The following is a 12,952-nucleotide window of genomic DNA, read 5'->3' as shown; positions in this document are numbered from 1 at the left end:
GGCTACCCACTCTATCTAATCCTCTTATCAAACAATGCATGTCTATTCTACTTGGCAATGGACATGGAGGAGAAAGTAGCCAAACAGTTGGATGATGTTGGGTTGATGTATGAGTAGCCAATATTTATGCACTATTCATGCTGTGTTACCACCTGAAGGTAATTCCATTCCAATAGGGATTAGCTCTCACTAGTTGAGGAAGTTAGTAATGTTCTTTCTTCTCAGTCTTATGGGCTTGTTTTGCCTTTTATTACAACACTGTGCAGGTGTAGTTGCAATATTGAGTAGTTTTTGTATACTTTCCAACTTATGGACAAAATCAATTTGTGGATGTCTGTAAAACTATTACCCATGGACAGCCTGTGGTTAATTGGGAGTAATTCTACACAGTAAGCTTTCATGGTATGTTGCATCCTAGGTGCCAGGGTCAGGGGCGTCTTGGATTGGGTCCACGGCATTCTAAATGGGGAGAGTGAGCAGACAGAAGTCTTGGTACATATTGGTACCAATGATATAGGTAGGAAAAGGGAAGAGGTCCTGAAGGGAGTTGGGTAGAAAGCCGAAAAGCTGGACCTCCAGGCCGGTAATCTCTGGATTGCTACCTGCACCTCGAGCCAGTGAGGGTAGGAATAGAATGATTTGGAAGATGAATGTGTGGCTGAAGAACTGGTACCGAGGGCAGGGTTTCAGATTTCTGGATCATTGGGATCTCTCTGGGGAAGGTACAATCTGTACAAAAGGAATGGGTTACACCTGAATCCGAGGGGGGACCCGATATCCTTGCTGGCAGGTTTACTAGCATTATTGCGGAGTGTTTAAATTAAATTGACAAAGGCATGGGAACCAAAGTGATAGGCTGAGGTTGTTATACAACTTGATGTAATGTGTAGTGAGACTGTCAGGAAGGACAGATGATTGGGAAAAATTGCAGTCAGTGGATGAGTTGCAGTGTAACCGAGGGATAAAATTTAAAAGGGTGATAAATACAGGACTGAAGGTGTTATATTTGAATGCACAACTGTATACGGACTAAGGTAGATGATCTTATAGTGCAATTGGCAGGTAGGACATTGTGGGCATCACTGAGTCTTGGTTGAAAGAAGATTAAGTTGGGATCTTAACATTCAAGGATCCACATTGTATTGAAAGGACAGGCAGGTAGGCGGGGGGTGGGGGTGGCTCTGTTAGTAAAAATTGAAATCAAATCCTTAGAAAGAGGTGACATAGGATTAGTAGAGTTATGGGTAGGGTTAAGAAACTGAAAGGGCAAAAAGGCCCTGACAGGAGTTATATATAGGCCTCTAAACAGTAGCCAGATGTGGCTACAAATTATAACGGCAGAAAGGGAAGGAATGTCAAAAGGGCAATATTACGATAGTCATGGGCAATTTCAATATGCAGGTAGATTGGGAAAATCAGGTTGGTGCTGGATCCCGAGAGAGAAAATTTGTAGAATGCCGAAGAGATGGCTTTTTGGAGCAGCTTGTGGTTGTGTCCACTAGGGGAAAGAATATTCTGGATTGGGTGTTGTGTAATGAACCGGATTTGATTAGGCAGCTTAAGGTAAAGGAACTCTTAGGAGGAAGTGATCATAATATGATAGACTTCACCCTGCAGTTTGAGAAGGAGAAGCTAAGGTCAGATATTACAGTGTAGTAAAGGGAACTTAGAGGCATGAAAGAGGTGCTGGCTAAAGTTTGATTGGCAGGGGACACTAGCAAGGATGTCAGCTGGAGTTTCTGGGAGCAATTTGGAAGGCGCAGGATAAATACATCCCAAGGAAGAAGTAGTATTCTAAAGGCAGGATGATGCAACCGTGGCAAACAAGGGAAGTCAAAATCAACATAAAAGCAAATGAGAGGGTATACAATGGAACAAAAATTAGTGGGAAGTTAGAGGATTGGGAAGTTTTTAAAAACCACCAGAAGGCAACTAATGAAGTCATAAGGAGGGAAAAGATAGCATATGAAGGTAAGCTAGCCAATAATATCAAAAAGGATACCGAAAGTTTTTTCAGCTCTATAAAGAGTAAAAGAGAGGCAAAAGTAGATATCATAGATCTAGAAAATGACACTGGAGAGGTAGTACTGGGGACTAGAAAATGGCAGATAAACGGAATAAGTATTTTGCATCAGTCTTCACTGTGAAAGACACTAGCAGTGTGGTGGAAGTTCCAGGTGTTGGGGGCATGAAGTATGTGAAGTTACTATAACTAGAGAGAAGGTTCTTGGTAAACTGAAAAGTCTAAAGGTAGGTAAGTCAGCTGGACCAGATGGTATACACGCCAGAGTTCTGAAAGAGGTGACTGAAGAGATTGTGGAGGCATTAGTAATGACCTTTCAAGAATCAACTGATTCTAGAATGGTTCTGGAGGAATGGAAAATTGCAAATGTCGCTCCACTCTTCAAAAAGGGAGAGAGGCAGAAGAAAGGAAACTATAGGCCAGTTAGTCTGACATCAGTGATTGGGAAGATGTTGGAGCCGATTGTTAAGGATGTGGTGTTCTGGTACTTGGAGGCACGTGATAAAATGGGTCAAAGTCAGCATGGTTTACTTAAGAGAAAATCTTGCCTGACAAATCTGTTGGAAGAAATAACAAACATGATAGACAAAGGAGAATTAGTGGATGTTGTGTACTTAGATTTTCACAAGGCCTTTGACAAAGTGTCACACATGAGGCTGCTCAACAAGTTAAGAGTCCATGGTACCACAGGAAAGATTCAAGCATGGATAAAGAGTGACTGATTGGCAGGAGGCAAAGAGTGGGAATAAAGGGAGTCTTTTCTGACTGGCTGCCGGTGACTAGTGATGTTCCACAGGGGTCTGTGTTGGGACTGATTCTTTTTACATTATATATCAATGATTTGGGTGATGGAATTTATGGCTCTGTGGCCAGGTTTGCAGATAATACTAAGATAGATTGGGAGGTAGGAGCAGGGAGGCTGCAGAAGGACTTAGGCAGATTAGAGGCATGGGCAAATAAGTGGCAATTGGAAAACAGTGTCAGGAAGTGTATGGTGATGCATTTCGGTAGAAGAAATAAAAGGGTAGACTATTTTCTAAATGGGGAGCGAATACATAAATCCACAGTGCAAAGGGACTTGAGAGTCCTTGTGCAGGATGCACTAATGGTTAACTTACAGGTTGAGTCAGTGATGAGGAAGGCAAATGCTTTAGTATTTATTTTAAGACAACTAGAATCTAAAAGCAAGGATGTAATGCTGAGCCTTTACAAGGCACTGGTGAGGCCTCACTTGGAGTATTGTGAGCAGTTTTTGGCCCCTCATCAAAGAAAGGATGTTCTAACATTGGAGGGGGTTCACAAGAATGATTCTAGAAATGAAATGTTTATCATTGGGGGAGCATTTGATAGCTCTTGGTCTAGAATTTAGAAGAATGATAGGGGATCTCATTGAAGCCTATCAAATGTTGAAAGGCCTAGATAGAGTGGATGAGGAGAAGATGTTTCCTATATTGGGGGAGTTTTGGTCCTGAGAACACAGCTTCAGAATAGAGGGACGTCCATTTAGAACAGAGACGAAGTGGAACTTCTTTTGCAGAGGGTGGTGAATCTGTAGAATTCGTTGCCACAGGTGGCTGTGGAAGACAGGTCTTATGGAAACCTACTGGATATTGAAAGGCCTATATGGAGTAGGTGTGGAAAGGATACTTCCTGTAGTGGGGGAGTGTAGAACCAGGGGGCATTGTCTCAGAATATGAGGGAGTCCCTTTAGTGTTTGATGGCTCTAGGCCTGTATTCACTGGAGTTTATAAGAATGAGGGGGAATCTCATTGAAGCCTATCAAATATTGAAAGGCCTAGATCAATGATTTCAAATGGGGACAGTTATGTGTCCTAAGGAAATGTTAAGGGAAAAAATGTCATTGGGAGGTGTTCAAGATTCTTGAGGTGGGGGTAAGCGATACCCTAACTTGAGGCAAGAGATATGATCGACCATTAGTAGAGCAGGCACTTCCAAAAAAAGGATGAGGCACTGGAACACAGGAAGAACCATAGCTCTGCAGGCGGTGAGCACCCGTCGTCACAACGCGTCTGAAACTCAGTAATCTCATCCGACCTTACCAATCAAACAGACATTATTGGGGATGCATAAATTAGTAACCAGGGTGCTCACCAGTTCCCCTTGAATCATGGCACGGAACGAGTTCATGCAATTTAACAGTGGTAAGTCTTCTCAGCACTGCCTGGAACCAAACAGTGAAATACAGCCAATCTGTGAATCTGCTGACCCCCAGGATTCCTCTTGAGATGTTCAAAATGATCTTGGCTTCTTATGTGTGATCAAGAGCCATTTTGGGGATTATGAGCCCTTACATGATTGGTCAATCATGCTAACTGGAATAGTATAAAGGTAGTTTGCTGAACACCACCTCCATCTCAACTGACATTCAGATTCCAATCTGAATCATTGTCAATGTAATTTTCACTGTCATGATCGTCTTCATCTTAACTCACATGCCGCTACTATCGTTCCATCCATGTCAACTCGCTGCCGTCATCAACATCTGATAGGCATTCCCAGTTTGTGTTAATTATTTATTTTAATTTATCCCTGTTAATGATGGATAAATGGCGCAATCTCTATGAGTCTGAAGGCAGTGAAGCCTTGAATTCTAATCCTGCTAAGAAATAGAAACTACAGGAAGTGTGTCAATACTATGTTACACACCTGGAGTATGATTTTATTCTGTTCCCATCAGATCAGCAACACTCCATGTGTCTCGTTTGTAATACTGCACTGTCTAATGAAGCCATTAAACCATCAAGATTGCAGGAACACTTCCGTAAAAACCAGCCTCAAAAGGCTACTCAGTTCCAGAAGATGAAAGAAGCATTTTAAAGGTGTTGCAAACTCGAGTCATTTGCCAAGAAAGCTAAAAATGACCTTGATAGTGGTCTCATTGCTTCTTATAACAGTTCCAAAATGATAGCAAAGTGTTGAAAATCTCATACAATTGGCAAAAGGTTAACAATGCCTGCAGTATCAGAAGTGCTCACCATTGTTCTTAAAATGGATACCAATATTTTAAAATGAATTCCTCTGAGTAATAACTCTGTAGCTCGTCATACTGACAAAATGAGTGAAGGCATTGAGAATCAACTATGCACAGAGCTATAAAAAGCACAATTTGGCATACAACTGGATGAGTCAACAGGACAATGAGATAAATATACAGTTATCAAAAATGGAAAAGTTTATGAACAGATTCTCTTTTGGAAAAAGTTGAAAGCAAATATCAACAGAGAATCAATCCAGAATGAGCTCAAAATGTATATTAAGGATAAAAGTATTTCGATTAGGAGTTCTTGTGCAACATATGTGACAGATTGCCATGCTGGTTTAGTGGCATTTGTGAAAAAAGAAATTCCAAATCTGTTTGCAATTCATTATGTAATTTATCACCAACATCTTGCAGCCGAAAACCTCAGCCACTGACGTTTTTCAAGCATGACTCTTGTAATATCTGCTTTCAACAAAATTAAAGCTCATCCATTAAATAGCAGAATATTTCACCAGTTATGCCAAGATAATGAAGATAGTGCTTGCTCCTTCACACCAAAGTGCGTTGGCTGTCAAAGGGCTGCTGTTTAAAATGTTTCTTTGATTTTTTTCACACTGTGGTTGAATATTTGCTCAAAGTTGACAAGAGCTTGGGAAACAAGATGAACTTCGACGTGGAGATGTGACATACCTAGCCGACCTGTGTGACAATATGAACATTGAAACTGCAGGGTGATAATTTCAATTTAATCCAGGCAAAAAGTGCAGTGTCCACTTCTATCAAAAAATTGAAAATATATAAGCAGAACATTGGGAGAAGAATGTTCTCACAGTTTCCCTGCGTGGAAAGTAAGGCACTCTCTTTCACCAATGGTGATTTGCAAGAGTACTGCTTACACTTGTAGAAGGATTTTCAGAATCAATTCAAGGATTTGAACAAGCTGGAAATTCAGGTCTGGATAATTAACTCATTTCTTTGCAAGGTGGAAGAACAGGAAACAAGAATGCTGTGGACCTGATCTGAGACGTCCCTGACCCTGAACACCTGGTAGGTAACATACCATCTGGATGTCTCTATCGCACCCACAGAGTCTTGTCTCTATTCCTCTAACTACAGAATCACCTATCACTTCTGCATTCCTCTTCACGTCACTGGTCTTCTGAGCCACAGTACCAGAGACCCGGTCACTGCGACTCCCCCTCAACAGTGTCCAAAGTGATAGCATTTCAGCGACACACACCTCATTCTTCTAAACTCCAGCGAATACAGGTTTAGAGTCATCAAACACTCTTCATATGTTGCAACAAAGTACAGGCCCTTTGGTGCACAATTTTGTGCTGACGTGATAACCTACTCCAAGATCAATCTAACTCTTCCCTTCCACATAGCCCTCCATTTGTTTTTATCATCCATGTGCCTATCTCTCAAATGTTCCTGATGTATCTGCCTCTACCACCGCCCCTGGCAGGGCATTCCACACACCCACCACTCTCTGTGTAAAGAACTTAGCTATGACATCCTCCCTATATTTTCCTCCAATCACCCTAAAATTATGCCCTCTCATATTAGTAATCCTTCCATTAACCCTTTCATTCCTGGGAACATTCATCTAAACCTGTTCTGGACCCTCTCCAATGCCAGCACATCTTTTCTAGATATGGGGACCAATCAGGATTAAACATGGGTTTTATACAACCAGTGAGGCCAAACCCTCGATGACTGAGCAGTAATTACATACCTTCAAAGTCTCTGGCCTCCAAGTCCACCAATGTACCTGCTGCTATGACCATCTGTAAAAGCAAACAAGTTTGACTGAGATCACATAAGGTCAGTTGAAAATCATTACCTTGTATATTTCAAAGAGACATGCAATTTAAAATCTATGCATTTATATGCCATAGGAATATGATCTAGTACCCTCCTATATCAGGAATGTCATACTGTTTATTTCTCTGATCCCAGGAATTTGATCCCAGATCTCTCTCAGCCCAGGGATAAGCTTCTACTTATCATGTCAACTTAAAGGAAAATATCCACTTACTTCTCCCATCACCAGTCCCACACATTTATGCTGATTTACTCCATTAGTCCTGATGAAGGGTCTCAGCCTGAAATGTTGACTGTTTATTTATTTCAATAGACGCTGCTTGACCTGCTCAGTTCCTCCAGGGTTTTGTGTGTTAGACCAGTAAATGCTGCTTTGTTTAAACGTGCTCCAGTAACACCCAGGCTTTTCTCACTTTCCCCCGATGGCACAGAGAAGGTGTATTGGCTATTGGTGTAAGCTATAAATCTATGGCTTGGGAGCTGGGGAGTGAAATGAGACCACAGGCTCTCTCCAGGTTGCAACAGGGTTCTGTTCCTGTGAACCTTTTTGTAACCTGAACAGTTCACAAGTTGGAAATGTGACCCTAAGCTGAGTTTCCACGCAGCAGAAAGTGCCTGCAGGCCCACAACAGCTGGCAAATCCACCTTGCAGTTTCCCAAGTGCTTGATTTTACTTACAGGCTTTACACAAGTTGGCTGTTAGTAATCTAGGGAGGACATGTAAATAGTGTTTATGGTTGTATAACTATGATAGGTTGAATGGCCATATTCTGTGCTATGAATTCTATACTCACAGGGCTTCAGAATGTCTGGGTAACATGCTGGAAGATAAGTTTTCAAAACATACAGTGAAATGTATCATTTGTGTCAATGACCAACACAGGTTGAGGATGTGCTGGGGGCAGCCACAAGTGTCGCCACACTTCTGGCACCAACATAGCATACCCACAACTCACTAACCCTTACCCGTACATCTGGAATATGGAAGGAAATCAGACAGCAGGAGGAAACATGCACAGTCCTGGGGAGAACGTACCAACTCCTTACGCTCAGCGGTAGGAATTGAAACCTGATTGGTGATTGATGGCGCTACTAACTGCTATGTTATCGATCTTTCTTGATGTTACTTGATCTTTCCTCTGATTGGTTTTTCACCTGGCACATTCCACCCTCCCCCTACATTCTTTATAGGGCCCCTGCCCCCTCCTTCTTCAGTCCTGATGAAGGGTCTCGGCCCGAAACGTTGACTGCTCATTTCAACGGATGCTGCCCGACCTGCTGAGTTCATCCAACTTGTTTGTACGCTATGTTGCCATGCTGCGCATTCTTGGAAGAATGGCCATTCTTGGAGATAATGGAACTTGCTTTTTAAAATGGAGTCCAGGGTTTTGAGTTACCATGGCTAATTATAAGCTCTGCCTCCATAATAGTTTTTGGATAAGGTGAAAGAAAAAAAGATATGTATTCTGCAGGACAGAAAGAAAGACAAAGTAACTACTGGAGGATAATGAGAGAGTAAAAATGGGGAGGGGAATTGATATAATGTTACTCATTTGGTTCTGAGAGCTCATGTGAAATAACTCGCTAAGATTCCCCAACAATTATTTTTCTGACACTTGGGCTAATTTCCGTGGTTGGCTTCCATGATTGTGCACAATCCAAAATGGTGTGAAACTTGAGCATTGGCAAATTGTCCCTCATGCCTAGCAGTATGAGTCCAGTTTAGCTCTTGGCACTTGCAACAGGAATAGTCAATAGATCAAGAACCACAGTGATTTTCCCTTAGACAGGGGCTCTGAGGCAACTGTTTGCCCAGATGATGTAAGACACATAATAACTGACCATTTAGTTTCTTCTATAATCACTATTCTGAGACCCTAATTATTATTATGATGTAGCAAAATATATGAACTTCAAATCTAGTTTTCTGTTCCTACTATATCCTCTTTGACAGTGTGACAAGAGACCGAGGCGATAATGGGAAGGACCCAAGTGCTGGAGTATCGGAGACTAGAATTGATACACGATACGAGACCTACATGAGGCCAGGGTTCTAAACTAGATGCTAGACAAGAATCCAAAGTAGAGCTGGCCATTGAACCCTGAACTTTAAATATTAAAATCTTGGCGCAAAAGCATGGCCATCAATTAGCAGGATGGGCCTGACTCTTTAAAGGAGCTGCACCAGCTAGTCATATTCCGAGAATTGGAGCATCTAAATCCAGAAGCTGGCACAATTGGGTGCATACTGTAACAGATAGCAGCAAGATTACATTAAGAACGAGTTACTGCCTTTGTCAAAAACCTGAGTAATTATGTTGGCCCATTTAATTATTTGCACTCTGATCTCTCAGTCACTAGACCCATACGCAGCCAAAGTCAACATAAATTCCAACAAGATTATGATAAATGTTATAGTCAGACCTCTTCCACATTCTGCAGTTCAAAAATCTGTACAAAAACTTAGTGGAGGCAAGACCTTATAACAGAGCCAACCACAGGACATCTGGGACTTCAGTAAATTGTGAGATCAGCAGTTTATCACTAGGCTTTGAGAACAGAAGAAACCAGATAGGAAAAGAAGGAAGGTGAATTATAGACAATAGGTGCAGAAGTAGACCATTCGGCCCTTCAAACCTGCACCGCCATTTTGAGATCATGGCTGATCAATTCCTATCAATACCCGGTTCCTGCCTTGTCCCCATATCCCTTGATTCCCCTATCCATAAGATACCTATCTAGCTCCTTCTTGAAAGCATCCAGAGAATTGGCCTCCACTGCCTTCTGAGGCAGTGCATTCCAGACCCCCACAACTCTCTGGGAGAAGAAGTTTTTCCTTAACTCTGTCCTAAATGACCTACCCCTTATTCTCAAACCATGCCCTCTGGTACTGGACTCTCCCAGCATCTGGAACATATTTCCTGCCTCTATCTTGTCCAATCCCTTAATAATCTTATATGTTGCAATCAGATCCCCTCTCAATCTCCTTAATTCCAGCGTGTACAAGCCCAGTCTCTCTAACCTCTCTGCGTAAGACAGTCCAGACATCCCAGGAATTAACCTCGTGAATCTACGCTGCACTTCCTCTACAGCCAGGATGTCCTTCCTTAACCCTGGAGACCAAAACTGTACACAATACTCCAGGTGTGATCTCACCAGGGCCCTGTACAAATGCAAAAGGATTTCCTTGCTCTTGTACTCAATTCCCTTTGTAATAAAGGCCAACATTCTATTAGCCTTCTTCACTGCCTTCTTCACTGCCTGCTGCACTTGCTCATTCACCTTCAGTGACTGATGAACAAGGACTCCGAGATCTCTTTGTATTTCTCCCTTACCTAACTTTACACTGTTCAGATAATAAACAACAGAAGGTAAAGAAAGTGACATAAATAGCAATAAAGTAAAGAGGAAGGAGAAATAAACACAGGGAAAATGATACATTTAAAAAATCATTGACAAGAAATGTGTGCAACCAAATAAGTGGGAATGAGACTGAATGACTTTAATTATGTTTTAGAGAAATGACTTGGAATTTTTTTGAAAAGACTTTCATTGATCTGATGTTCCATTGCCAACTTCATGCAGGGAATATATTGATGAATGGTTTCAGAGTAAATTCAGAAAGTAGTTAAGAATAATCAGTGACACCAAGGGGGAGGCAATGCTTGTAAAAAGCAAATGAAAGAGTAATAAAAATCAACCAGCAAATTCTGTAGATCCACTGTAGAAAGTAACTGTGATTCCAACATCATGCCAACACAGCATTCACTATTTTATCCCATCTTTCATTACAGAGAGATGGTGCCATGTAGCTTTTTTAGATTAAAAGAAAAGAAAGACAGGTTAGCTTCATTTGTCATGTACACATTGAAACATACAGTGAAATGCATCATTTGTATCAACGACTAACAGTCAAGGATTACTGGGGGCAGCCTGCAAGTGTCACCATGCTTCTGACGACAGCATATCATACCTACAACTTGAAATGTGTGTCTTTAGAATGTGGGAGGAAATCGGAGCACCTGGAAGAAACCTTGTGGTCACAGGGAGAACGTACACACTCTTTACAGACAGTGGCAGAATTGAACCCAGCTCACCTGTCCTGAAAGTGCTACACTAACTGCTAGGCTGCCCTTTTAATACACACATCCTTCCTTCCATACTTTCTAGAAAGCTGTTTTATTGAGAAAATCTTTGAGCCTATCATGGCGAGAGCTGCTAACTAATAGACACTTGGCAGTCAACAATGATGATTGGATTGGCCGCTGCCTAATCCACACTTTCATTCTGTCAGCCTGGTCCCAGAACAACAGGTAAAACAATGCTGAAGATGTTAAATGTATCTGTCTTAGTCCAGCAAGTCCAGTGTCACAATAGCTATGCTAAAAAGAAGCTTTGAAATATGCTGGTTTTCTCATCTCCACACAAAGTAAAATTTGACGTTAATCGGTCATACTTGTGAGCTTTTCCTGCTTTATGTGGGATAATGGCAGCTGTTGAATGAATCAAACTTCAGAAAGCCAGAACCATGGTGATATGTTTAATGACAGTTGAAATAAAAATAAATTTGAAACATAGCCTGAATCAGATCAGGCAAGAGTTATAATTCCATAGATTTGATCAGCCTCAGCTTGACAGAACACTATGCAAGTTACTTCACTGTTGGTTGTTGGCTGGAGAGAGCAGTGTGTAAGTGTCAAGTGGTAATTTGCTGGGTTAAAAGCTCTGACATTAAGCCTGAAGGCATGTGATTCAGTTTAAGATATATTTCTTCACTTACTGTGCTGCTTTTTTAAAACTAAATTGCTCCATATTGTAGAAGCACAGTCTCAACATTGTTTTAATTTTCTGTCAGTTTAACACTCGATAGATTAACTTCAGCTTGTCTTCATTTTGAACCCTAACCCTATAGTATATAGTTATACTATAAATTATAGCTATAAATAATATTTCTTATTGGAATTTATAATTTGTTTTTATATATTGCACTGTACTGCTGCTACAAAATAACAAATTTCACAACTTATGTCAGTGATATTAAAACTGATTCTGATTTTGATAATAGATTTTTGCATTTGATGGCTCAGGCTCCAATGATGGAGGTATTAAATTCAGAGATGATCCAGTGACTACAGCTGGAATCTGAATTCATTTGGTAAAATTCTGAAGTGCAACGAATTGGAACTTGTTTCACAAAATATTGTCTTTGTGTACAGGCTTGGGAAGGGAAACAAAAGAACGGCAAGCCTCACCTTGATAAATGCCAAGCACATTAAAGAAGGATCTATCTGGGCATGTGTGTACAGTAAGCATCTATTTAAACTGCATGTTAAAACGAATCGTATTTCAATTCCAGGACTGGTCCTTGTATTTTTACAAAGTAATGGCCAAGCAGTCTACTCTGAATATCATGTTCATATCCATTCTAAACAAAATGCTGGCATTGGAGAGGGTCCAGAGGAGGTTCATGAGAATGATCCTAGGAATGAAAGGCTTAACGTATGAGGTGCATTTGATGGCCCTGACCCATACTCACTGGAGTTTAGATGAATGAGAGTGGATCTCATTGAAATCCACTGAGTATTGAAAGGCCTAGATAGAGTGGATGTGGAAAGGATGTTTCCTATGGTGGGGGAGTCTAGGACCAGAGGGCACAGTCTCAGAATAGAAGGATGTTCCTTTAGAATAATGATGAGGAGGAATTTCTTTAGCCAGAGGGGGGTGAATCTGTGGAATTCATTGCCATATACAGCTGTGGTGCACAAGTCATTGAGTATATTTAAAGATGAGGTCAATAGATTCTTGATTAGTAAGGGTGTCAAAGGTTACAGGGAGTAGGCAGGAGAATGGGGTTAAGAGGGTTAATAAGTCAGTCACTATCGAATTGCAGAGCAGACTTGATGGGCTGAATCGCCTAATTCTGCTCCTAGGTCTTATTCTCTTGTGGTCAGAACTATATTGAATATTTCTTGAAAGTGACCAGGAACAAATGTTGTTGCTGTTGATCTTATAGGAAAATGCACTTGCGAAGGGAACCTGTTGCATATTTACAAATATCACACAGTATTGCAAAGGAATCTTTCAAATCAAATCATGGTTGA

The 12,952-nt window shown here is 41.1% G+C and overlaps 1 protein-coding gene across 3 annotated transcripts in view; it reads right to left on the bottom strand.

Annotated features, from left to right (window-relative positions):
* LOC140716940 (NF-kappa-B inhibitor delta-like) overlaps positions 1-12,952 on the bottom strand; it is a 240,151-nt gene that overhangs the window by 95,132 nt on the left and 132,067 nt on the right. For all 3 annotated transcript variants that reach the window (XM_073030092.1, XM_073030090.1, XM_073030093.1), the window contains exon 8: positions 6,763-6,814. In XM_073030092.1, the coding sequence (XP_072886193.1) occupies positions 6,763-6,814 (52 nt within the window). The remainder of the gene's footprint in view (positions 1-6,762; positions 6,815-12,952) is intronic.

The sequence above is a fragment of the Hemitrygon akajei genome, chromosome 26, assembly GCF_048418815.1.
Source record: "Hemitrygon akajei chromosome 26, sHemAka1.3, whole genome shotgun sequence".
Lineage (NCBI taxonomy): Eukaryota > Metazoa > Chordata > Chondrichthyes > Myliobatiformes > Dasyatidae > Hemitrygon > Hemitrygon akajei.
The sequence above is the reverse complement of the archived record's forward strand: the minus strand, read 5'-3'. Positions and strand labels throughout refer to the sequence as shown.